The sequence below is a fragment of the Oryza brachyantha genome, chromosome 2 (genome assembly GCF_000231095.2).
Source record: "Oryza brachyantha chromosome 2, ObraRS2, whole genome shotgun sequence".
Lineage (NCBI taxonomy): Eukaryota > Viridiplantae > Streptophyta > Magnoliopsida > Poales > Poaceae > Oryza > Oryza brachyantha.
The window spans coordinates 262,345-289,755 of record NC_023164.2 but is presented as its reverse complement, the minus strand read 5'-3'; the positions used below and the strand labels follow the sequence as shown (position 1 = coordinate 289,755).

At 42.5% G+C, this 27,411-nt stretch overlaps 4 protein-coding genes and 1 pseudogene across 10 annotated transcripts; 3 read left to right on the top strand and 2 right to left on the bottom strand.

Annotated features, from left to right (window-relative positions):
• Positions 1–14: 14 nt before the first annotated feature.
• On the bottom strand, positions 15–5,459 carry LOC102699287 (zinc finger-containing ubiquitin peptidase 1). Of its 7 annotated transcripts, none has more exons than XR_005811208.1 (9): positions 5,259–5,459; positions 5,070–5,166; positions 4,023–4,816; positions 3,784–3,898; positions 3,453–3,548; positions 3,280–3,370; positions 2,921–3,031; positions 1,922–2,082; positions 15–171 (listed from the first exon to the last, which is right to left on the bottom strand). XR_005811208.1 is itself a non-coding variant. In XM_006648149.3 (7 exons), exons 1-6 carry the CDS (start codon positions 5,312–5,314, stop codon positions 3,287–3,289), a joined length of 1,242 nt encoding a protein of 413 aa, XP_006648212.2. In that variant the 5' UTR covers positions 5,315–5,459; the 3' UTR covers positions 1,464–2,082; positions 3,280–3,286. The 7 variants fall into 7 exon arrangements, 3 of the variants coding, with proteins under 3 accessions (XP_006648212.2, XP_015688392.1, XP_015688391.1); XR_001549485.2 differs by lacking the exon at positions 15–171 and adding an exon at positions 2,570–2,718 and having other exon boundaries at positions 1,462–2,082; XR_005811207.1 differs by lacking the exons at positions 15–171; positions 2,921–3,031 and adding an exon at positions 2,570–2,718 and having other exon boundaries at positions 1,462–2,082.
• A 3,571-nt stretch (positions 5,460–9,030) lies between these two features.
• Positions 9,031–11,029, top strand: LOC121053435 (RING-H2 finger protein ATL79-like). Its single transcript, XM_040520303.1, has 2 exons — positions 9,031–10,409; positions 10,506–11,029. The coding sequence occupies exon 1, from the start codon at positions 9,341–9,343 to the stop codon at positions 9,908–9,910; it is 570 nt and encodes a 189-aa protein (XP_040376237.1). The 5' UTR covers positions 9,031–9,340; the 3' UTR covers positions 9,911–10,409; positions 10,506–11,029.
• A 300-nt stretch (positions 11,030–11,329) lies between these two features.
• On the top strand, positions 11,330–13,570 carry LOC102702439 (putative pentatricopeptide repeat-containing protein At1g68930). The gene has a single exon (XM_006646706.3). The coding sequence runs from the start codon at positions 11,330–11,332 to the stop codon at positions 13,568–13,570; it is 2,241 nt and encodes a 746-aa protein (XP_006646769.3).
• A 42-nt stretch (positions 13,571–13,612) lies between these two features.
• On the top strand, positions 13,613–16,953 carry LOC102722836 (annotated as a pseudogene).
• Positions 16,954–17,243: 290 nt separating this feature from the next.
• LOC102701886 (sucrose:sucrose 1-fructosyltransferase-like) lies at positions 17,244–20,433 on the bottom strand. Its single transcript, XM_006646704.3, has 3 exons — positions 19,904–20,433; positions 18,757–19,628; positions 17,244–18,224 (listed from the first exon to the last, which is right to left on the bottom strand). The coding sequence occupies exons 1-3, from the start codon at positions 20,331–20,333 to the stop codon at positions 17,541–17,543; spliced, it is 1,986 nt and encodes a 661-aa protein (XP_006646767.2). The 5' UTR covers positions 20,334–20,433; the 3' UTR covers positions 17,244–17,540.
• Positions 20,434–27,411: the final 6,978 nt, after the last annotated feature.

Genomic DNA, 27,411 nt, shown 5'->3' with positions numbered 1-27,411 from the left:
TTCGCCGCGGGGGAGAGACGAGACGAGACGAGACGAGAAGAGCGAGCGGTGGTAGAGAAGAGAAGAAGAGACACCTCTCTCTTTCTCCTGTGGCCCACTTGGCAGCGAGGCCCACCAAACGGGGTCCTCTACTCTACTTTTGGTGATCCGTCTCCAACTCGCCGTCTATCTCTAAATAAAAACGATAAAACGAATATTAGTATCACGTAGTGCGCTAAAATATTCGATCCCTTTTTTAATCGCATAGCTTTGGTTGGCTTTTAGATAACGTTTGATCAACATTTCCAATTTTTTTATTGGTTCTTTCTATTTTTTTAGGATGTCACTCAAACTCGATCGATAGTTCTGACGGTATTTTTATGATTTTATAATGATAATCTTACATAACGATCCAAAATAAAGTGGTGGAAAATTTAGAATGCTCCATCATCTTATGAAAGAATTGTAAGTATAGATATGAATAATTGCATGTCATGCATTGAAATACATTTAACAATCAAATAAGTCACATCAAGATCAATGCTACTAGTTAAAAATAGTACCACCGTCTTCAAAATATTGGTTAAATTTTGAATTGTTGATATTTCCTTCTCAAGCATTCGATCGGGTATGGAACCACTTAAATCAGATATATTATGGAAATTAACACATAAATTCGAAAAATAATTATATTTTGCAACGGAGAGATTAGTTTTTTCTAATATAATACGTTGTCAAACGCTGCGCCCTAAAGGTCGATGGTGCCATACAATTTGCAGAAAGGAGGCAGTACTACTTTTTACTAACACTGTTTCAGGTGTTAATTGCCGCTGTCATCATTAATTAACCAGTAACTATCCTGGTCAGGGATTTAATTCCAACGGCCAAACTATACGTACAGCAACAAAAGAATTGACATGCAACTAATCTGCTCTTCTTTTCAAACCAGAACGAACTACTAAAAGCATTCTAGTTACACATAAATTCGATCGAAATTCCAACGATATATGGTTGGTTTAGCAGACAACCGTATGATTTTTAGAGATTTTGTGTGCACCACACAACACGGATAAAGCTATAATATGGCTAAGGATAAAACTCTTTTTTTTCTTATAAAAAAAAAGAGAAGGAAGTTGACACTCGACAGTCTTTATCAAAACGAGAAATATTGCTTAGTGGCAGCATGGTCTAGAGAGTGCTGTTCGTTTCTGGAGGCTGGTCTAAAGAGTGTCAATTATTCCGAGTTAAATATGCTTATCTCTTAATCTAATCAAACAAGTAACTGTACTTATGCTGAGACGCTACAGAGACAGCCAGATTACAAAATTATCCATGCACAATTCCGTTGACCAGACGAAATGGTCAATCGGATTGGGCTCGAATAGCCGCTAGAGTCTTTTGCATTTATAAATCCAATTGAATTGTTGCTATATGAATTAGACTCCAAAATGAATCTAAATATTGTCAATGATCAGACATCTACAGTTCTGCATTCTAAACTGTGTGCCACTGTCAAAAAATATTCCAAATCGGCTAACTGAAGTGTTCATCCATTACAGCGAAAACTGATCAAGTTGCTGAGGCAAGAAAACGTCAACACAAACAATGGCAATAACAAAGTTCACTCTGAGATGCTCAATTTTGCCAAAATTGACAGATGTCAGTACAAATTGTGCAGTTCTATTAACCAATCTTGGTGAGATCTGAATGTTCTCCCACCGTCACAGGGGAAATGAGTCCTCAGGGGAGAGGTTAAAAAAGAGATTGGGTAAGCGTACTGCAAAAAGACTGAAAGAATAAATGGAGATATTACTGCCTGGCCCAACTCACGCTCAAGTATTATGTTTCACCTAAATGAGCTATTGCTAAGGATATTCCCAAGACGACATACATTCTAACTGAAACGATAACTACAGATCTTGTCAAGGATCAGATGACTGACCAGTTTCGGACAATCCATTGGGGCCGATCGCCTTTAGATTTGCAACTGGAGCCTGATCTTGTAACTAAAAGCAACCTCAGATTTCCGAATTATATGCACTACAAAAATTGTCACACACCAGTTGAAATGGCTGTGACTTGTGAGGGTCTCCAAGAAGGCATCTACAAAGCAAGATCCAATGCAGATCAGTTCACAGTTTCAGATACATAGTACATCACAGAATAAGATGCAAGAACTATGCACTGGATGACTGGAATGAGCAATCTGAATAGAGCCAGGCTAATTCACAGATCCTATAAGCAACAGCAATCCTGACTAAGCATTTTTATGTAAATTGCATCTACAAAGCAACAAACAGTTCCAGAATTGGAATCATAAGTTCATGGTAAACAGAACATGCTCATGTGATTAGTGTTGCCAGCTTCAGCCACCAGAAGTCCAGAACCATGTATATAGATCCACGAGGACAAGGATGCAGAAAGGACTATTTAATATTAAAGTTGAGTTATACATAGACACATAATACATGTACTGGGTATTAAAAATTCCAGAATCCAGATGGAAATAATATTGACATAAATGTCAGTTGAATCCACACAACAGTTAAGAATAACGTAAATAGAGGTGTAGGATTGTAATAACAAATACATGCTCGATGAATTGTCTTCATAGAGTTCATTGACTCTTGCATTTATACTTCTTACATATACTGGCACACCATCAAAATTCCACTCTTGTTGCTGTTTTTCTAATATTTTTACCATGCCACTTGATTAGAAGGATTAATTTAGACAATCCTAAAAAATAAGAAAGAAATCAATGAAACTATAAGAGAGACAACTCTGAAGGAAATAATATATATGAAAAGCTGAAAAACAAACACTAACACTTCAAGGGCATCAATGCTCAGTATCCTTATACCACTTAAATAATTAGGAGAAAAGCAAAAGGAAATTATTGGACTTTTCTATAGAGACAAGCATGACAGGGCACACATACATTATATAACCAAATGGAGAGCACAGCAATGTATCGACTGTCCATATTTCTCCAAGGGAAATCATCCCAAGTCTGCACTATGTAGTGTATGTAATCCCCATCTCCTCCATTCTAATAAATATTGCATAATTAGATAAAGACACTTCAAATGATTGATGTCGAATGCCAACATTTAATCAAAGTAGCACAATTAATAATCTGTATGAATCAACAAAATATAGTTATGCAAGGCCATTGCTAATATGCAAACAAGTACATTGCTTACGGTTTGACTTTTCATAAACATGGGCAAGCAAACTGTATAATTCCCCTCTATTAGCATTTGAAAAAAAGTAAGACACAATTCTCATTGTACGCACCAGCAATCTAGAACCTGACCAGGATACTATCAATAATTTTGAGCTGCTCCATTTCTTCTGAACTAGCAATTCCAGGATCCACATAGCACAACTGAAAACATCAAAGGCCTATCAGAATTCTATGAACACAACAACCCTTTCAGAGTTCATAAATTTTTGGTGATTTCATGTACCTGATACTGTGGCTTCCTGAGAGTGTGGACACCTCTTTTCAACAGACGTTGCCATCCTGTCTTGCTTCGAAGAGCCCTCTCCAAATCTGATGTTCTCTGTAACCATTAGAGCAAAGCATTTATTATTAATTTGGTATAGAATTTATAAGAAATTCTGGAAGTGCACAGAAGATTGAATAATAACTGATAAGAATGATTATACAGATTAAGGGCAGTGATGATTACCATTAATCAAACATCCAATGGGCCACAAATTTTAAATTTTAGAATTTATTAACCAGAAGAAACAAATGGATATATACAGACACAGGGAATAATTACAACAGCTTACATGGCCAGGGTCTAAAATCAAAAGCGTAAATCTGTCTGGAGACCCATGTTGACCATTTTGCCTTTGGATCCCAACTATGGTTCTGGAATGACCTTGATGTTGGAAATACAATGGGCTGTGAGTAACACTTTATTAGTCAGTCTACAATATTCTTCAGTGTGTCATGCATTGATGAAAGCTGAAAACATTTCAGATGATGAGACTGAACATTTCTGAAAACAGGAGATATAGTCTCTTACATTTTATCACTCACAAGCACACGCCTTGAATTTTCCAACTTATCAGAATGCTTGCTACCAAAGTAGTTCCAGATCCAGTCAACAAGAACCTGCTGGCCTCTCATGTTTTCTGCATCCTCTCGACAAAGTTCAGAAGATGAAGATCTTGGAGAAACATTCTTTGTCACGAATTTGTCCATTGGCCCTCGTACTTGTTTTGGTACATGTTTACCATTCTTACTGTGGAGGTCTGATGATTCTGTGCTATCAAAATCTACAATCCTTGCGCGCAAACCAAAAGAGCGGAGAAGGGCAGCACATTCTGTAGTCCCAATCCACTTCTTGGCACCATAAACTTCATTATGAAAATGGGTTGAGCCTAGAGTATCAAAGTTGTTATCCCAAGCAATCTCAAGCCACCTCTGAAGGGAAGGGATGTCAGGAACAAATCCAGCACCACCAAACAAAGCCTCCCTTGCTTCTGGTCTTTGCTTCAGCAAATGAGAGCTCATCATCTGGATATTTCTCCACCCACATCCCCACCCCTTGTCTTCTGATGAAAGACTCTGATAATGATCAACGTGTCCTGATATTATACTTGTCGATGAACCAGCTTCTGATTCCAGGCAGGCTCTCAGCAGGTTCATAACACCACCTTGTATTTCCTGTAATTTGCTTCTAATTTGCGTTCGGAGCAAGCAAGATATTTGCTCATCCAAAACACTTGTGTGACGAGATGAGCATCCGCTGACGCTTGATGAGGCCCCTTGAGCATGAGCGTCGCTAGCGAATGGATCACTTTGTTGAGGACCGTCCTGCAAAACATGGAAACTTTATCCACAACAACAAAAAAAAAAACACCTTGTTTTCTTCTTATTATTATTGTTGTTGTCTGGAGGAGGAAAAAGTTAAACTTAACCAACGACAGGAGTGTATGCACAGTATCCTTGTAGGTGAATGACCAGATTAAACAGGACAATGAGAACAATCTTGAGATAATTGCACAACATGCAGATGTGTAATTGTTAGGAATCAGGAGAGATTTAAGAGCGGAAGAAGAGTAGCAACCATGGGAGGATTTGGCGTGGATTCAGTGAGGGCGATTTGCTGAGCCAGCTCCAAGTCGGTTTGGAGTTGGTCATCCTCAAAGTGGGTGTTCGCATGCCTAGCAAAGAATCACGCTGGTGAAGTGAAGAATCGCAGCAGTATTATACTCGTACACGTAGAGAGGAGAAGAAAGAAAGAGGAATCGATTACCATTGGAGCTCCGCCGTAAGGACCTGGACGTTGCAGATGGGGCAAGCTGAGATCATCTCCTCCACTCCACGAGTTGCTGATGCAGTAGACGAGGCGGAGGAGGAGAAGGAAGGAAAGGACGGGGTTGGGGAGACGACGCGGCGGTGGCTGCTGCCCTGCCGGCGAGGAGGCGGCGGCGGACGGTCGGACTGGATTAGGGCGTCGTCGTTGTTCGCATTAGGTGGGCCGGTTTCATGTGAGCTTCCATGCTTTTGGAAGCCCATTTGAGTGCGGCCCAGTTTGTGTGGATGGGCTGGGATGGTAAAAAGACGGACAGAATGTAATTAGGCCCAATTGCACACACTGTTTTTGTGCTGGTCCTGGACCTGGAGTAGCATCCCAATCAATCAAAATTTGCTGCACCTGCATGCTTCCCTCATCCATACGGCAACAACCCAACGCCCATCATATTCAGTTCATTCATATCAGCGATAGATAGATAGATAGATGCAGTGAGCATTGCAATCGATCCGTCAATGGCGTAGCCCAACCTTCTCTTCTCTTTCTTTCTGATCAGTTTCTCATCTCTATCTATGTGGCTCCACTCCAAAATATAAGAATTCATCGTATAGAGCAAGAAGACGTCAAAAAGTTCTCTTTTAATTAGTTCAATGGTTAATTTTAATTTTTAAATTTATTATATTTCTTTCTAAGCATCTAATTGGATTTTTAGTCATTATAATGATGAAAATTATGAGAATTACAAATGTTTATACTGTAATATAAGATTTAATTCTCCGAATACTTATATTTTTGAAAAGAGAGGAGTAGCACGGTTTTGTTTTGTTCTCCGCCGGACTCCGGTGTGGGGCACTCGGTTCAATATATATGCCCCAGCTTGCATGTAGATGTAGCCATGTAGGCCATCTACTCCACTATATAATTCATTACAATTTGCTTCAATATTGTCTACTCAGCTACCGGTATAATTCATTACAATTTGCTTCAATATTGTCTACTCAGCTACCGGTATAATTCATAGACAAAGGCCACTTTCACGTGAGAGGTGATAAGTGAACTGACTCGGCACAGAAAACATAAGGATTACTATATGATTAATTAATTATTAAAAAATTATAAAATAGATTAATATGATTTTTTAAAATAACTTTTCTATAGGAAATTTTTTTTAAAAATGACTCATTGTTATCTGTACTTTACTGTTGTAATTAAATGCACTAGCTTGTGCGCTATGTGCCTATGCGCATGAACTCTAGTCTTGTGTATATATCGATGGTGTACACGTACGAGACATACCTGCTGCTAATATATAGAGTACTCCTACATCATGTTATTAACATAATACTACAGTAGTACCATATTTATAATTTATTAAAGGAATTCGTCTAGTACCAGTCAGGAAGAAAACCGCTTGGACAGAAATTCAGTGGTCGCCGCTAATTAGTTGGAACACAATCAATGGATGGATGGGCCAGGCACGGCAGGTGGTCTCCTCTGTTTCAATGCATCATGGGTCGTCCACTCTAGTCGACTCTATCCAAATGAATTGACGCCTATGGGGCTGATTGTTGCTTTTCCAATGAAAAAATAATACTCTCTCCATATTTTTTTTATATGACACCGTTGACTTTTAGATTCACGTTTGACCATTCATCTTATTAAAAAAATATATAATTATTAATTATTTTATTATAATATGATTTATTATTATAGAAAATTTAACTATGCATTATAATTTTGTATATTGAATATAAATTTTGAGTACACGAATGGTCAAACGTGATTCTAAAAGTCAACGTGCCATATATAAAAATATGGAGGGAGTATACAATATATTTGTAAATGAAAATTAATTTATAAATAAAATTTATATATATATATATGTATATTGATCTAATAGACAAATTAAAAAAAACTTCGGTAAAAAAACCTAAAATTAACTTCAAACTTAAAGTTAAAAAATTTAAATTTTGGCTTATAAATATAAACATAAATGAAAAATGAAAAGACATGAGCGTGAATGGATGATTGCTTTTGAAACACAGTAGGTTCAATAGTTCAATTTTGCTGCTGGAAATTGGAATTGCACCCCCAATCATGCATGCATCTACAGCGCTTGTTCTACTCTACATCACTCCGTTCCATTTCCGCAGATAGACATGAATGCTCCCCAGCTGCTGATTACTGATCGTTTGTTGTATTTCGTTCGTTCCTGATTAGTGATCTAGAACAGACGATCGATCGGCCAATCAATTTGTTCGTTCGTCACCTAGCTAGGCGATGTTGCCATCAGGGGCGTACGGCTCCTTCGTCCTGCTTCCAGCACGTACGATGGATGATGCAAAAGAAATCATAAAGGAATTAATGCTGATTGAACGGATGCGTGATTAGGAATTAAGTCCGGACTACATACGCAACCAAATCAGCACTCAAAACGATTCCTTTTCTTCCTTTCTTTCCTTCCTTCAATTCGCCCACTGGTTTTCGATGCCCTTACAGCTTATACTGGTAGGACTTTACTATCATGCATACACGGTCCCCTCTTCTTTCATTTTCTCTCTTGATTTCTTGCTCTGTTTTTAATTTCAATCCTTTTTTCCAATGTTGTATACTCGCCATGCGTGCTTTCGTGGTAAGTTGGTAACTGGTTAAATAGCATGCAGTTCATCATATAACACAAACAGGTAATACCAATCGTCTGAATAGAAATCACCCAGCACATCAGATACGCATCATTTGTTTTCTGAAAAGGAAATGTGAAATGCAGGATTCCAAAAAAGCAGTAGGTCCCAGTGTTCCTCTGTAGCATTCAGTCTGTCTAGCCATCATCCGAAAGAAACAAGATAATAAAAAGTGCCGGGAGAGAGAGCAAGATAAACATAACGCATACATGTGTGTGCCTGTGGGTTAGGCAGCTTTACCCATTTGGAACTTTTCTATCCCAAGAATCATATAGAGTTCGAATCAGAGTTGTTTCTGCATATTTCATTATCAGGTATATATTCAGATGCACGCATCTGCGTCTCTAATTTGCATATGATTTTTTAGATAATGATTTCTAATTTGTATATATCTCTTTTTAAGTTGCAAATGATATAGTATAGGTGGTGGTACTGTAGCTGTGCCCGACAACAGAACAGAGCAGAAAGATACAAGCTAGCTAGCTGCCCGATAGCCACAGCGTTGCATTGCGCCATACCGCACCTTAGCTGATAGATTCTCAGATGATATTTCATCGAGGAAAAGCAAACGCTACGTCGGTTTCAGCTGCCTTTCACTCAGATTAGTATTCAGGGTTGCGATTTTTGCATGCGTTTTGCTGCAACTTGCTGAATGTGTGAGAATATCATCTGTTGATAATGCTGCTGCTTCCTGATCGAGCTGATCGGACATAGAATGTTTACATGCATGCATCTGCTTAATTTGCTTGAGGAAATCAATAGTGGTGAAGACTGTAGCTGATTAGCCCCTTCCTGATCGATCCGATCTGAGAGATGACTGCCAACCAACCAGCAGATTGCAGGAACCTTAACAGTAGCGAAAGCCTGAACTGTACATTTGCTGCTAAAGAAAGATTTGATTTTTCATCCGCAGGGCAAGGAAATACTACATGTCTCGGATGCAATGTAGAGTATTATCCTTCCAAATCGATGCAACCTGCAAGCACATTCATTCTGGATGTAAGTGACAAACTGAAGGGATCGCAAAGAGAAAACACTCCACATGTAAAAAGGCTGCATGACACATCACCACTGCCTGCCCAAGGCTGCATGACACATCACCACTGCCTGCCCTTGGCTCTTGCTGCACCTGCATCACTGCACTGCATGATGCATAATTGCATATGATATGCATCGCATGCATGGCTCCAAACCAACCCCACAGATAGGTTTCACCACTGTACCTAAGGCATAGCTCATCAGCTGAGCTGAGCTGAGCACAACAGCAGCGACGCCGATGAGCCATCCATTCTTGTCTCCTTCAGTGGTATAAAGCTAGCTAAGCTATTAGTATACTCACTGCACTGAGCTTAAACCTCACTCGACCACGCCAAATCATCCGCTAGCTTAGCTAGGCCGGCCATGGCGATGGCTCCACACGAGCATGAGCACGAGCCGGAGCACGCCCACCGCTCGCCGGCCAACGGCACAGCGGCAGCGACCAGCACCATCGCAACCAACAGGTGGGGGCCCTACTCCGGCGCCGGAGACTTCGCCAGCAACATGGCTGTCATCCTCGCCGCCCTGCTCGCCGCGCTCGCGCTCGCCCTCGCGCTCAACGCCGCCGTCAGGTACCTGCTCCGCCGGCACCGCCGTGCCAGGCAACGAGGCGCCGCCGCCGGCGCGGCTGTGGAGGACCCGGAGAAGCCGCCCGTGACCGAGGCCGAGCCGCCGCCGCCGCCTCCGGCGCTGGTGTACTCGGCGGCGGGCACCAAGCTGGCCGGCGCGGCGGAGTGCGCCATCTGCCTCGCCGAGTTCGTCGACGGGGACACCGTGCGCGTCATGCCGGTGTGCGGCCACGGCTTCCACGCGCGGTGCATCGAGAGATGGCTCGCCGGAGGCCGGCGCTCTTCGTGCCCGACCTGCCGGGCGCCGGCTGCCACGCCGGCCGGCGCCGCCCCAGCTCGCGAGCCCGCTGCGGCGGCGTCTTGATGCATGCCTTGAATGAACTTGGCCGACTGACATGGTCGGCCCTTGTTCTTGGCAAGTACTCCTCATGATCTCTTAGTTTCTTTTTTCTTTTTTCCTTTTGCTTTCATGTGTAAATATTGGTCAAGAGATTGATGGATTTGAACGGGATGGATCATTAGTTTGGCGTCTCTGCGTTCTGTTTAGATGTTCAAGGAAATGAACTCAGAGTCTAGAGTAGGCTAAGCTCAAGTTGATTATGAGTACTTCTTTCTTGCCTGATTCCTCTTTGATCACTGATCAGAGCTTCTGTTCAGCTGTTGGATAAATTCCTCTGTGAGTTAAATTTGCAGAGTTGTTAAGGTTTAGAACATTAGCCTTTCAATGCAGAAGCGGCGGCTTTGCTTCAAATTAAACTATGGAAATCAGCAGAAGCTGAAGATTTGTTTACAGGGAAGGGTTTATGCATCCTTTTTTGAAAGAGAGGAGACATGTTAGCTTGTTTTGTGAGGAGAAAGAACAGGTAGGTCACCATTCAATTTGGAGTAATCAATATGCTTTATACCGGTGGTTTGTGGTCACTCAATGTGTGGTGCCCCTCTTGAATGTCTGGAATCAGCAATTCAGACTGCATGTCTCATCTGCTTGCTTAATTCCGACGGCAAGGCAAGTATAAAGTGGCATCATTCCGGCAAAGTTTGGTGATATCTAGATGGACAATGCATGCCACTGGATGCAGTATTTGGTGATTGATATACAGAAGCTTGGGTCGTGCTTACACTAATCATGAATTAGTGGAGTAGGTGTGTATGACCAAAATCATGGATGGTCAAACAGTAGTCAAATGATGGATCCATGCTCCATATTTTAATATTTTATAATATGGGAGAGGGCATCGACTGTCAGAAAATCGGTGATTAATCTCGAGTTACGTGGATCAATTATTAATTATTCCATACTCCAGACCTTATACAAATCTTAACTGAACTGTAATGTTTATTCCAGCAAACCATTCAGACATGTCTGCTCCTTGGCTTGTGCACGAGTGGTCTGACCATATAAATATTACTGTTTAGAGTGATAAATAACCGTTCTAAAATAATTCTGTCCATCTCAACAAGATTACGGGTAATTATATATTTTCATACTCCAGACCTGTCGTTCTTTCTATTTTTCTTCTATGAATGGAGTCTAGTCGTTGTTTATTTGATGGTCTTCTGCTTAGCTCATTGCCTGCCCTGTCGGAATCACCAAGGCATCTCCTTTGTTTAATTTGCTAAGCACTTCTTCTTTTTATTTATTTTGAGAGAGAGATGATCCTGTCCTAAATATAATTATTAAGCGGCGGCAACTCGGCCCAATTAATTGGTGGCCACAGCCCAAACCATCGAATGATTCTGGCCCATATAAGCAGAACCTGCTTGGTTCGTTCCCCTTCCTGCGATGTGCCACGCCCACTACGCTGCCGTCTTGTCCTCCGCCGCCGCCGCCGCCGGCGGCCGGAGCGGGGCTCGCGTGGCCGGCGCAGTGCACTGCCTCATCCTCAGGACGTTCCCCCGGGCTCCCCCAACCTACCTCCTAAACCAGCTCCTCACCGCCTATGCCAAGTCCGGCCGCCTCGCGCGCGCACGCCGCGTGTTCGACGCAATGCCAGACCCCAACCTCTTCACCCGCAACGCCCTCCTCTCGGCGCTCGCCCGCGCGAGGCTCGTCCCGGACATGGAGCGGCTCTTCGCCTCCATGCCTGAGCGGGACGCCGTCTCCTACAACGCGATTATCACCGGCTTCTCCGGCAGCGGCTCTCCTGCCCGGTCGGCTGAGGCGTACCGCGCGCTGCTCCGGGAGGAGAATGTCAGGCCGACGCGGATCACTCTTTCGTCCATGGTCATGATCGCTTCGGCCCTCGCCGACCGCTCGCTAGGACGCCAGGTGCATTGCCAGGTACTGCGGCTTGGATTCGGAGCATATGCTTTTGTCGGGAGCCCCTTGGTCGATATGTATGCCAAGATGGGCCTTATTAGGGATGCCAGGCAGGTGTTTGAAGAAATGGAGAGCAAGACTGTGGTCATGTGTAATACCTTGATCACAGGGCTGCTCCGATGCAAGATGATCGACGATGCAAAGAGTCTGTTTGAGCTGATGGAGGAAAGGGATTCCATTACTTGGACTACGATGGTTACAGGACTGACTCAGAACGGTTTACAGTTGGAAGCTCTGGATGTTTTCAGGAGAATGAGGGCAGAGGGTGTAGGCATTGACCAGTACACTTTCGGAAGTATTCTTACAGCTTGCGGTGCCCTTGCTGCCTTGGAAGAGGGAAAGCAGATACATGCCTACATAACTCGGACTTGGTATGAAGACAATGTCTTTGTCGGGAGTGCGCTTGTTGACATGTACTCCAAGTGCAGGTGCATCAGATCAGCAGAGGCTGTTTTCAGGAGGATGACGTGCAGAAACATCATCTCGTGGACCGCGATGATTGTTGGATATGGCCAGAATTCTTGCAGTGAGGAAGCTGTGAGGGTATTCTCGGAGATGCAAAGGTACGGCATTGAGCCTGATGATTTTACTCTAGGGAGTGTTATAAGTTCCTGTGCTAATTTAGCAAGTCTGGAAGAGGGTGCACAGTTCCACTGCCTAGCACTTGTCTCAGGCTTGATGCGGTACGTTACAGTGTCCAACGCACTAGTTACCTTGTATGGGAAGTGTGGCAGCATTGAGGACGCACACAGATTGTTTGATGAGATGGTGTTCCACGATCAGGTCTCCTGGACTGCCCTTGTGTCAGGGTATGCTCAATTTGGGAAGGCAAAAGAAACAATAGATTTGTTTGAGAAGATGTTGGCAAATGGTCTGAAACCTGATGGGGTAACATTTATCGGTGTCCTTTCTGCTTGTAGCCGTGCAGGGCTTGTAGAGAAAGGGTGCGACTACTTTGATTCCATGCAGAAGGACCATGGTATTGTTCCTATAGATGATCACTACACATGTATGATTGACTTGTATAGCAGATCAGGGAAGTTAAAAGAGGCGGAGGAATTCATAAAGCAGATGCCACACAGTCCTGATGCCTTTGGATGGGCAACATTGCTTAGCTCGTGTAGGCTGCGTGGCAACATGGAGATTGGCAAGTGGGCTGCTGAGAATCTCTTGGAAACTGACCCGCAAAACCCCGCCAGCTATGTGTTGTTGTGCAGCATGCATGCTGCTAAAGGTGAATGGACTGAGGTTGCTCAGCTTAGACGTGGAATGAGGGACAGACAGGTGAAGAAGGAGCCAGGCTGCAGTTGGATCAAGTACAAGAACAAAGTGCATATATTTTCAGCTGATGACCAATCCCACCCCTTCTCTAGGAGAATTTATGAAAAGCTCGAATGGCTCAACTCAAAGATGGCCAAAGAAGGCTACAAGCCTGATGTCAGCTCGGTGCTGCATGATGTGGCAGATGCTGATAAGGTTCACATGATCAGCCATCACAGCGAGAAACTTGCAATTGCCTTCGGTTTAATCTTTGTTCCGCAGGAAATGCCAATTCGGATTGTCAAGAATCTACGAGTATGTGTGGATTGTCACAATGCTACCAAGTTCATTTCTAAGATAACCGGCCGTGATATTCTTGTGAGGGATTCCGTCAGATTTCACAAGTTTAGCAACGGCACATGCTCTTGCGGAGACTTCTGGTAATAACCATGTCAATCTAGTCAGCATCCCACATTCTTCTAGTATGAACGATGAGCCAGAGTTGTCAGACATACTACTTGAAGAAAGGAAAATGGCTTAGCAAGATCAAATTTGGATCAAATTCTTTGGCTTTCATAAAGACTGCACGGGAAAGTAAGAGCTTTCATGTTCCCTGAAGGTGCAGTGGTCGAAGAGAGGTGTGTATATGAAATCATAATTCCATGCTTCAGGAAAGTGGTTCTGCTTAATCTTCGCTAAATTAGTTGCCTGGTGGTTTGTAGGTATGGTCTCGAGTTTCGACAGCAGAAGTCCCATTCGGCATCTTCTAGCATCACTTTGACATGAAGAAGAGTTTGCAGTAGGGCTCGTATCCTTATTGGTTGATGCCTCTTATTCCAATCCTTGTTGAGAAACTGTTCAATTTTCTGTTGAGAGAACTGAAGGAGAATGACAAACCAAATAATTGAAAAATTCATGTATTATTACAAAATTGGACACATTAACATGCTGAACTACCTTTTGCTTTATAGCAGTTAGTGTTGGCAATCATATGTCTTCTGGATATAAAGATGAAAGTTTGTGCTGAACCATCTCACACTCATAATTTAGTTCCATGACGGTAGGATCACAGAACTGGCAATGGACAATAAGTTTGATGTCTAATAAGTGCCACAGAGAACAAGAACATACACCATTGAGATGAACATATCTTGTGAATTGTGAATTGACCTTGCCTGAAACAGCAGTCTTTTTTCTTTTGGCCTCCATGGTGTTGATCCCAAATACTTTATTTTTGTGGTGAAGTGGTGATAGCCCAGGATGTTTGTTTTCCTTGCTTCGGATCACCTATGGATGGCAAAGAGCATTTCTCTGGTTGAAATTGTTAACTGAGATTGCCATTGTGCCAAGGGCCATGCACCTTCTCAAGTTGTGGCTCTCCAGAGGGCTTGGTACATCTCTGTCTCTGGCCTTGTTCTGCTAGCGGCTGCTTCATGATAGAACTAAAGAAATGTTGGCTGTTTAAATTCAATGAATTATTTTCACTTTGTCATTATTTTGGTGGGCAACATGTTACTTACCTTTTTGCTGCCTATGTCTCTTTTTTATTGAAGTTTGATTAAATTTTTTATTGAAGTTTGATTAAATTTTATAGAAAATTATAGCAACATCGATGCTAAATTAGTTTCAATAAATAGAACATTGAATATATTGTGGGAGTATATTTGTTTTATACCGAAAATGTCGCTATATTTGTGAGATTATATTTGTTTTATGTCAAAATGCTGTCATATTTGTGAGTATATTTGTTTTATATTGAACACTGAACATTAAATAAAACTTTGATATATATGCCTCTATCTTGGCCTGGGCTGTTTCCCCCACTTTTCCCCCCTTATACAGTTTCTTTCGCGCAATGCATGTGCTCATTGAAACTCGAAAGATTCAAAGCCTGGGAGCCTGATAAATCAATGCTTATACAGCTACACAAACGAAAAAAAAAAAACATGCATGGATCGGATTTGTGTCTTCAAATTGTCTTCTGCCTTGTTTTTCATACATTGGGTTGGGTTTAATATCAATGTTCTTGACAATTTGCCGCTGGAACTGCTAGTGCCCAAAGCTGCTATTTAGGTTATGCGCAATTTAGACTTCTGGGAGTAGAATCTGGGATGTGTCTGTCCGGATCAATTACATGGCTGTTGTTGTTAGTCCATTCATGCTTGGGCATGGTTCACCCATTCGTTCATTGTTGAATGTTTGTATTGGAACTTTCATGCTTAGGGGCAGCCACTCATTTGTGGGATATGTGGTGACAAACAGCTTGGTGCTTTTTAGGATGCCCATCTTGTTTGCTGCATTGGTCTCACTACTCTGATTTTTTCCTACATTTCTGTTATATGGGTAAATTTATAGTGCTATATTTGACCAGCTTGTAGGTTCTTCAAGTTAGTCTCTAGTTGAGTTTTTCAGGAGTTAGCACAGATTGCTGAGAAACCATTGTTTCCTATGTGCTGTTAGCAATGTATCTGTTCTTAGCCCTATCACTTATTCACTTTGTTATGTCAATGTACGGTATGTTTCATGTTGTGCTTCATCGGTTATGTTTTATTTGAGCTGACCAATTTCTTCTCTGTGCCTCTAATACTAGGCAAGGGGACTGAAGAAGCACTTGAAGAGGCTCAATGTGCCCAAGCATTGCTGGACAAACTTGGTGGAGCTTTTGTAAGTTTATATGATTCTGGACTCTACTTATCTATAAATGTTTTTAGCCTTTTCGTTTCTGTTATCTGATAGTCGAAATCAACCCTGTTTCCATAGACCCCCAAGCCATCTTCTGGTCCGCACAAGTCCAGGGAGTGCCTGCCACTGATCCTCATTATCAGAAAAAGGCTCAAGTATGCATTGACATACCGTGAGGTTATTTCTATCCTCATGCAGCGCCATGTTATTGGTTGATGGCAAGGTCAGGTCCGTCAGGACTGACAAGACCTACCCAGCTGGTTTCATGGGTATGCTCAGTTTTTTTTGCAATCACTATGTTCTAGTTTTCTGATGTAAAATGCTAGGTGCTTTGTGCTAAACATATTCTTTTCTGCAGATGTCATCTCCATCCCCAAGACTGGTCAGAACTACAGGCTTCTGTATGACACCAAGGGGCGCTTCGGCCTTCAGTCCATCAAGGATGAGGATGCTAAGGTCAGGACATATTCCTTTTGTAGTATTCCCAGTACTGTTATTGTTGAACACTGTTGTTACATGAAAATATTATGTTTGATGTAATGGACTTTATATTGCATGGAGAAAGATATCTGGCTTGATTGAACTGTTATTGAGTATTGCTCGTATAGTTCACCTCTAGAGAGCCTAGAATGTAAGATGAACGTATTATAGCATTGACTGCATTGTACATTCTGTTTCTCTCCAGTGCATTAATTCAAGTTTGAATGTTGGCTGATTCTGCTTTTTTGTTTCTGTGCACAGTTCAAGCTTTGCAAGGTTCGGTCTGTGCAGTTTGGCCAGAAGGGCATCCGGCATCCCCTACCTGAACACTTATGATGGTCGCACCATCCGCTACCCAGACCCTATCATCAAGGCAAACGACACCATCAAGATTGATCTGGAGACCAACAAGATTGTTAACTTCATCAAGTTTGATGAATGGTTTGAATCACTTTGTTACCTGAAGCACACAATTCTCATTGTCATCTGTGTTCAACAAACACAAGGCAGATCTAAAATTCACAAGTTGAAAGCCTGTTCAATCAGATAACGACATATATCCTGAACACTTGCAATTTGTAATCAATCCCAAAGGTCCATACAGACATATCGACGATTTGCATTTAAAAAAATATTGATGATTTTTTTTCATTGAAAAACGGAAATAATCAACTGACTAGCGGAGTACTTCATATCTGCAATGAAGATCAAATATGCAAGCCCCACAGGAACTACTGCAACCACCGGGAATAAATGAAATTTGATGCCACTCCACTTGAATCACAAGCACTTATCTGATCATATCAGAGTTGTATGTTCATAATTACACATGGCCCATTTGCCTTTTAAAAAGAATGTATTACCATTCTAAATGAATTTTCGCGATTCCAAATTTAATCAAGATTGCAAGGATGCGCCTGAACTGGAATATTGACTTTTTTGAAAAGTCAAAACGTTGGAACGGAGGTTCTGCATAACTTTTTGATTCATGCATATGTGAAAAAAATGTACAGAAGTATTGCTTGCTTGACCATGGCATCATCCACTAGGTACAATACAATTGGATCGAATCAAGGAAGCGATCCACGATGCATCTTATCCTCATGGAGATAGTAATAATAATTAATCGATCGATCAAGATCGAGATCGAGAGACAAAAATTAAAGCAAGAAGAAAAAATAAAAATCGAGAAGGGCAGCAGCTAGCTGCAGGAGGCGGCAGGCAAAAATGATGGATTTACAGGTAAGTGTTTCTAAGCCACGTAGGCTTGGTTGTAGGAGGAGTCCATCTCGTGGACGAGGAGCTTCTTGGTCGTGACGCGCGCGCTGGTGGCGTTGTTGAAGAGGTAGACGCCGGCGTTGGCGTAGATGGCCTCCGTCGGGTAGACCCGCGACGTCGCCGTCGACCTCCCGCCCTGCGCGAAGCTCTCCACGATGGAGTGGTCGACGAGCACCCGGAGGGAGAAGGCCTCGCCGTCGAGCACCGGGACGACGTTGCCGACGACCCTCTTGACGATGTCGTTGGCGTGCGACGACCTGGACTCGTCCTGGCAGAAGTGGGTGCGGAGGCCGCCGTCGAGCCCCCTGGCCACGTAGAAGTAGACGGCGGTCTGCTCCCCGCGCTGGCGCTTGTCGGCGAGCACGAGAAGGCCGAAGGGGCCGAGCGCGCCGCGGCCGGCGGCGCCGCCGCTGGTGCTGCAGTTGTAGCCGACGTCGGCCTCGAGGGCGGCGTCGACGTCGTCCGGGTGGAGCTCGAACTCGGCGAGGATGTCGAGCTGCGTGGCGCGGTGGAGGTTGAGCGGGAAGACGGAGGCGTAGTCGACGGTGATGCCGCCGAGGTCGGTGGAGTTGGTGCGCAGCGTCTCCACCTCCTCCACCGGCCACTGCAGCAGGTTGCTCCCCGTCTTCGTGTCCAGCTCCACCGTCCGAGGGATCGACTGCATGCATGCATGCCAATTTCCAATTTAATTAATTACCTGGTTTAATTATGCTAGTTAATCTGTGTGGATGCAAATGATTTTGAGTTAGGAGGGCAGCCAAGAACATGCATGCACATGGTTGCACATGAGTTATGGGCAAGGACAGCTACCACTCAGGTTGCCAGTTGCTGGGAGGAGGAGTGCTTGGTTGGGCACAAGCAAACTCCATCGACCAAACCAACTACTAATAATACCAATTTGTTTATGCCAATTATTACAAAAGGGCTATCTCAACAGTGCTTGCTCGGTAGCTGGATTAGAGGGCCCGGATCATGCATAATAATTGCTGGATGAAGCTAAGCGACATTTTGACAACCACACAGGAGAGAGAGCGTGCTTTTTGTTGCTTCACAAGTGGATGGCTGCATGCAGGTGCCAACGTGGCAGTCGTGGAGCCCAGCAAAAGCGCATGCCTCGAGAATCACGTAGCCATATACTCTAGTAATAGTAATTAACAATGAGATTAAATTAATGAAGAGAAAAAAAATACCTGGAGAGAGGCCCATCCCTTGGCGACGTCGGCGCGCTCGGAGTCGGTCTCGCCGACCCAGCCCCAGAGCACGCGGCGGCGCTTGGCCGGGTCGTAGAACGTCTTGGAGGCGTAGAACTTGCCCCAGTCGTAGCGGAGGCCGATGCCCACGTCGGCGTCGGCGTCCATGGGCGTCCACGAGTTCCTGGCGGCGTCGTAGTGGCCCAGGGCGTAGTAGTCATGGCGGTCGTCGTCCATGCTCGCCTTCATCACGTGCACCACGCCCTTGTTCCGCGAGTACATGGCGTCGGTCATGTCGACGCCCTCGCCGCCGGCCACCGGGTAGAAGTCGATGCACTCCCACATGCCGGTGGCCTCCACGCGGTGGAGCAGCCCCGGGAGGAGCTCGTAGTGGACGAAGTCGGTGGTCCTGTAGACGACGGCGATGCCGGCGTGGTGCTCGTCCTTGGAGCCGATGACGATCCGCCAGGCGCCGTCGGAGGGGTCCCGCCAGGCGGTGGTCGGGTCGCGGAAGTCGCGGTCGCCGATGGTGGGCGGCGGGTAGAGGACGGGGTTGGCGTGGTACTTGGTCCAGTTGGTGAGGAGCGGGTCGGAGGGGTCGGAGGGGACGGCGAGGCACTGCACCTGGACGGAGGCGTTGGTGGAGCCGGTGTAGAGCATGGCGATGCGGCCGTCGGGGAGGGTGGTGGCGGAGCCGGTCCAGACGCCGTTGACGTCGTACCACTGGTCGGGAACCATGGCGAGCGGGAGGTGGCGCCAGTGCACGAGGTCGCGCGACACGGCGTGCCCCCACGCGATCTTGTTGCCCCATATCGCACCGTCCGGGTTGTACTGGTAGAACAGATGGTACCACCCCTTGTAGTACACCGGACCTGCATTATTTTTTCCATAATATCCTTTTTTATTTTTCATCCTTTTCTTTTCTTTTTAATTATCAACAAGTATATATATATATTTTTATTTTTTCCATAATTATCAACATGCATGTTCGGTCGATGATTTATTGTTTTGATTCCACTGAGGTTTATTGTTTTGGGGAAGAAATAAATGGGGCCAGAAGAATCTTAACTGTAAGTTTCCTTACAAATGGGAAATTTAAGGACCATGCGGCCATACACATTGGAATTGGAATGAATGAATGTCTCACCGTTGGGATCGTTCATCCAGTTCCTCTCGGGCTGGAAGTGGAAGCCGGTGCGCTGCCATTGCAGCATCGCGTTGCTCCACGGGAACGCGTTGTCCGCCTCCGCCGCGCCGCCCATCAGCCTCACCGCCTCCTCCGCCCCCAACGTCTTCTCCGACACCCCCGCCTCGGGCCCCCTGCTGCGCGCCATCTCCGCCACCCCCTCCGCCGTCGCCGGGACGGCGACCTGATCCACCACCGGGCGCCCGGCGAGCCTGGCGCCGGACAGAACACACACGGCGAGGATCACCGCGGCGGAGGAGAGCAGCAGGGCGACCCACAGCGGGCGCCGCCTGCGGCCGGCGCCGGAGACGACGTCGGCGTCGCCGCCGGCGGGGAGCGGCGAGTAGGAATAGGGAAGCGGCGACGCGCCGGCGACGTCTCGGGTCTCCATGGTTCCGATTCAAATCTGCTCGATCTCTCTCTCTCTCTCTTTTTAGTGTTAAAAAGAAAAAGTTTGTTTGCGTCTGAGCGGGATTGGCGAGGAGGCCTCCGAGTCGGAGCACGAGTATTTATAGTCGTCAGCCCCTTGCTAATTCTTTCTTTTTCTATCTCTAATTGCATATATAATACTCCGTTATTAGTAGGAATATTTAATTATGCGGATTTATACACGTGGCGGGGTAGTACGGGCCCACCTGCCAGTGTCCCTTCTCGCACATGCGGGGAATCTATAAATCTATCTATCTGTGGAATCGTAATTACCGGAGATTCCACCGCCGATGAGCGGTAATTTCACTGCCTGTGGTAGAGAAAGATTCAGAAGGAAAAGAAAAAAAGAAGAAGAAGTGCCTCTCCCAATTGACTCGCCTCCATGCACAGCACAATGATTTTGGAAATTTTACGATTAATGTTACAAGTGCAGAGTTAAAGACTGTGCTAGAGCATGAAACCTTAAAAGAGCTCTGATAGTCCACGTCATACACAGTTAATTAAGGAGTTGAAGCACAATTATTTATGGAGCCATAAAAAAACACGGGATGTTTCGTTAATTAACCCTTAGAGAAAAGTAACTATAGTGTATACATACGAGCAACCCGTTTTTCATTTATATTTATGTTTATAAGGATTTTTAAATTTAAATTTATAGTCGATTTTGAAGTCTTTTATTTTTTTTTTGTGATTTTAGATTATAAAAATCTTATTTATAAATTATTTTTTTATTTTTTTTCAATCGACCAAACAAAAGATGGCCATCTGGTGTTTCGATCGAGACATGCGTGCCGGCCAGGTCGGGTCGGTCCAGGCATCATATCGATCTACAGCTAAGCTAGCTGGCTGACATGTGGGCTGCCCCCCACTATTCCATCTTCCATGCATGGTTATGTAGCAGCCTCAACCTGCAGCTCTGAAATCTAAATATATAATTAGCATATACTAAATCTTCTTTTGCATGCTGTTCATGTACACTACATAAATATACATGAATAAGTTTCAATGCCCTGCCAAAACATAACATGCATAGCAGGCAGCATTATACCATCCATTGTGCACAGCATGCAGGCAGGTACCCAGTCCACATGCATACCTTTGGCTCCTGCATGTCCAGTCCAAACAGAGAGTCGGTCATGTGCACATGTACATATACTATGGATACACCTTCATCGTTTTTTAAATTGATGCCAGTGACTTTTAAATTTATATTTAAATATTTATGTTTATATATATAAAAAATAATGTTTTATGTTTAAAGCACTATTATTAATGAATCAATGATAGTAAACTAATTAATAATTATGTAATTTTTAACAAGACGGATGACTAAAGTTATATCTAGAAATTAACCATGTCAAATAGAGAAGATAGCATATAACAGGTATGAGGGAGGACACAAGCAATCATACGTACATGGTTAACTTGTGCAACTCAGCAATATGCAATATAATATCATATAACATGCGGTTTGTCCGGATCTAACTAGCTTCAGCATTTTATATGTCGATCCCTTCCAAAATCCTGGATCAATCTATTGCAATTTGCAACTTCTAATTAATATGCTAATATATGTGCATGATTGTTATTTTTTAAAAAATTTTAGCCTTCTCTGGTCGGCGGGGTGACCAAATTTTATTGGAGTAGCATACCAAGAAGCAAAATCACAATTTGGTTACACACCTATACAGTACCTGGTATATATGATAATTAAGAGCAAGAAGGTTAGTACGTATTACTAATTCATCTGTTAGAATTTAATTAAACTCGATCCGGTGCTTACGAATAGTGCGTGCATGTAACTAACAAGTTATCGCTGGTTTTTATCTCTTTAAACATAGGGTTAAAGGGTGCATTCTCAAATGTTTATATAAAATTACGTCTTTCATGTAATAAAAAAACACACAAGACACCTTCAATTCCTTCTTGTTCGTCTGGCTTTTAAGGTTTTGGGTTAACTACTCTTGGATACTCTGTTTTGGCTGTGTATATCTTTGGTTGGTGTAGAGGCATGTTTATCCATTGTCTAAAAAAATGGGTCTGAATTCTTAGCTAGACAACGTTGATGAATTCGGATTAGGAGTAATCCAGCCTCCAGTAGTTTTGCTTACGCTTATTAATATAAACTGTGACAACTTATTAGTAATTAAAAAATTATAGGTAAAATTATTATGTCCACTCTCGGCTAGAGTATGATGAGGGTTAGTTATCCGGCGTGAAAAACATGGTAATAAGTTAGTACAAGATTAATTAATTATAAAATTTTATAAAATAGATAATAAGATTTTTAAAGTAATTTTTCTATAGAAAATTTTCGTAAAAAATTACCATGTTTAGCAGCTCGAAAAGCATGTACGCGAAAAACAATGAAAATTATGGTAGTTAGTCTGGGAGCCAAACACACCCTGTGTATATCTTCTTAACGATTTTGAAGTAAACAATAAGAAATAAACTTTGATAAAAATCATAAATCAAAATTAAGATTCACTTTTTTCGTGAATACTTATAAGCTGAAGGTAAAGAACGGAGCTATCGATCTCAATGTCTTCGTCGAATTTAATCTTCCAAAATTTCAACTGGTGGCCACAGGCAGCTGGATGAATGTAAGGCCAGACCAGCCACGTGGAAGGAAGGTGACAATTAATAGTGCAAAGCAGCATGAAATTTGCTCCACGTCACACCTAGTGGATTCCTAGCTTCTCTCTCCGAATGAGAGAGAACTGGGAGGAGAGAGAGAGAGAGAGTGAATTATTGTTGTCGAGATGCATGAATGATTCCATGGCCCACAAATAATTCAGCGGCGTTTTCTTCCTCGACTCGATCGACGCCGATGGCTTCCAAACACTCCATAATATTAGTGTTGTTCTCTTCTCTTGTGTCGTCGATGGCTTTTGCTTGCTCTGTCAGCATGCCTGCCCTCTCATTAATTTGGTCTGTATATGTGGCCACGATTAAATAGGTTGTCCAGTCAAGCAAAACTAATCCATTTCTTCTTTCAACCTTTCTCTCTTAATTAACTTCGTTGCCCATGGTCATCTCTGATCTCTCTACAAGCAAATGAAATGAAATTTGACAAATGTGGCCTAAGCATAGGCACATGTTCTCACGTTAGGCTGAAAACAACATAACCTAACACCATTTATTTCCAACTGCTACCCATTATCCACATTTGTTCTAAAAATATAATACTAGCTCTCTCTCTCTCTCTCTCGATTTCTGCTCAATTAGTAACCGCTAATAACTTAGTACTCAGCTAATTTCAGAAAAAAAAAATATTGCGAACGATGGATCTACATCGCCGGCCGTTCGATCTTGTTATGCCAAGTGGCAACATTTGCATATGCATAATTGATTCGCTTCTTCTTCGTCGGTTAGCTAGCTACCTCCGAGATTGATAGCAGACAGCGTCCGCATTCGATCGGTGATCGCATCGCGACCTTGGGTTCATTTTTAGTTATTTTTAAGAAATAGACAAACATCATATTTACACACAAAAAATAATATATAAATAAAATATTTATAAGCATGTTTATAGTGATATAAAAGAAGTACTAGAAAATAAAATATAATAAATAAGTTCCAAAATCAATTATAAATTTATTATTTATTAAAATATAAATTTTTGCTTATAAGCATAAGAATAAAAAAAAAATCAGATACGCATGTGTAAGAAGCGCCACGACGACCGTCGACTGGATTACACTCTCTGAATTGAATGGAGTAACCAGCAGCACCAGCAATGTTCCGGCCATTCGCACATTCTGGACACATGTCCACCTGTAATAACCAAGACCACCAGCTTGCTGCTGCTACCATGGTTAACTTGTGCTTTTCACGTTCGGACATATATATATTATCTCGAGAAGAAATAATAACTTGAATACCGCTTGTTAAATAAGGAGATGGTATCAACTAAGACGTATGTAGGAATAGAATAGATACATATTTGAATATGGGACGATTGATTGGATAACGATACTCACAAACATATCTCGGCAGTTGGTAGGAGAAGCGAAAGAGGCAGTAGATAAGATACTGGTGCTTCGTCTGTACATTATCTCGGCAGACAAATCCACTGTATTTGCTGGATCGATCTCTCGAAGGATATATATATGTCTAGTTACCTTGCCTTGGCATATATGTACAGTGCGACGGTGAAGCTAACCATGCAATATTATTGGTCATTCATTGTTCAGGCAGAAACTGGCCACAACTTAATTTGATGAATGCTGGCATCATTAATTTCTCCTCTTCAGTAGCTAATTAATCGCTCGTATATATGGCGCGGTTAATTAATTGTGTGAATGAACTTTTAACTGAGGCTTCAAAATTAAGTTTGCTAGCTTTTGCGTGTTAGAAATAATTTTGGTATATATAATCGATCACTCATGCATTCCACTGTAGCGGCAGCTAGCTGTTCGTTATATATACGGCATTGTGATGGATCGAGGAAACGGAGGCTTGGTACGTACGTTAACATAACTATGTAGCGGACGTATCATATGGACATGAAATGGCAATAAAATCAAAGCAACTAGTACAATAATGCAGACGATTGGAAGAGAGGACTAATTAAATTTTGGAGCCATCAAAATGTTGTGGACCACGACGACGATGCATATGCATATATGCTGGGGTGAAAAGAAACTCCTCACTATTCACGGTGCTAATTATTTCACTCCCATTGATTAGGACATAGTATATCAACAACAATTTAATTAATTAATTGTCATACTGCTGTCATATGTGTGTAATTAAGCTGTCTTTATCATCTTTACATGATATGAAGAATTAATTAAGGGCATGAATTACGATGAAATGATGGTATATATATATATATAGCCAGGTTGGCCGATGGTTATTTGCTCAACGTCTATAAAATAAGACGTTTTTACTGTATCTTTCACTTGGGAAGTAGTAGTGTAGTTGATGAATTTATCACCGTTGATTTTAACGGATATTTTCATCATTTGTTTAAGTAAGGTGGAGGGTTAATGGAGTAACTGGGCTGGGCTGTGAGAAAACGCAAAAAGAAAGGGAAAAAAAAAACGTACGCCGCCGGCGCCGCCGCTCGTTTTTCTGCAACCATCTCCTGTCTCGTCCATCCAGCTCCGGCGTCACCCCCCATCCACCTCCGAGATTTGCCTCAGCCAAGAACGAACTTGTGTTGTTGACGTGATGAATTTAAATGCTCGATCTGAGATTTGCTAAAGATGTACAACGGTTTGGAATAATGAAATATATGCTCGTAGCGTAGTACAGCTGAAACAAAAGCCAGACCGTGGACTATACAATGGATACATCAATTAATCTGAAATTTGTTTGTGATGTCTCATTCTATAAAATCCCAAATTGAACAAAAGTGGTGTTGTAAAATAACAGAGATTCTATTGTAAAATCCCAAATATATAACTGGAATAAAAGTTTGAACTATTTTGAAACAATTAATTATTAGCATGTGGTCTTGTGCAACTGCCGGATCGGACGACCCTGTCTATGAGCTCCTCCTTCAGCAGCTCGAGGAAGAACCGGCATGAGCAGCACGATGAACTAACGTTTGTGTGACGGGGCGGTAGCAACCAAAAGATGGTCTCTAGGAGATGCTTGTATATATGCTATATACTCCGTCCAAGCTTCAGCAAGCCACACTAGCTAGCCCAAGCTACGTACTGTTGCTTCATCACTTGTGTGCTAAACTACTGTTAACTTAATTCTCAAAATAAAATATTTAATAGATCTGTATAGTCAGCTCGCTAGCTAATCCGTGGCAACAATTTGATGAACAATCTGCTTCAGATGAATACTTGATCAGTGTTCATTACCATTTTCTAGAATCAATAAATTAAGTAAGGATTATTTTTTCCTTTGTTTTTTTTAAATATTAGTAGTGATTCATCAGCCAGGCCAGTAGATTGCTAGCCAATCCAAAATAAATTAGCTGGAGGCTTGTAAGACCGACCTGATGAACCACGTGGGACAGTTGTTCGGTCTGAAATTTGCGCCAAGTCTATATTACCAGATTCCTCTTACATGTACACCCGCAAAGTCTCTATCTTTCTCTTTCAGAGGAGAGATGATTACAGTTATTTGTTACTCGATCAGATGACTTAGTGGCCCACAAATAATGCAGATATCTGGTGCCAATTTTGTGTGAATTGATGGCGATGGCTAGTTTCCAACGCGCAACCACATTAGTTCTTCCTTCCTTTTTATTCAACATTTTTTTGTTTTCGCAAGAATTAATGATAAGCATTCGGCCGTGTTCTTTTAGTGATAAAAAATAATATTATATGATTTTTAGTTGCTATCTAATTATATAAACAATGAAATTAACTACTGCAAAGTTAAAAATCTACTCTAAAAGAATTATATATGGAAGCTTTTCGCAAAGCACACGCTGTTTAGCAATTAGGTGAGGTGCACAATAAATAGTTTGAATAATTTAGTAAAAGAACGCCTTCTTGTTATTAATAAGCTATAATTATTGAAACTGACCGATATGTATGTGGCCTCTATTGAGGCATGCATTCTCTCACTGGTAGACAATATGTCGTAATATTTTCACAAAATTTAGTGATGTTGATGGGATTTTGTCACATGGCATTAGCTAATTAAATTGAAGCAAGTTGGACGTAGTATATGCACGTGGTTAGGATGAGAATAGGAGAGTTGAATTCAATTGAGAACTTGTATTCTTATTTTATTTTCCTATAGGTAAATAATGTTGAGCAAGCATTCGTACTACGGCAGTTTTCTGCTCCTAGATTTCTCTCAGTTTGTATATATGCACATATTGTCTCTAACTATTAACTGACATGTCTTTTGCAAAAAAAAAATCACCTTCTTACATTTCTATATAGGATATTTTTAATTTTATATGAGACAATTATTCTATCTTTTATATATTGAATAACTACAAAAATATTCATATTTAATCTTTCCCGTTATCTCAAACAAAACCGTAGTCAGTTGGAAAAGGGTGGCTGTGGTTGCCTCCGGGCATTTAGGCAGTCGGCTTCATGCCACGTCGTCAAGGGGGT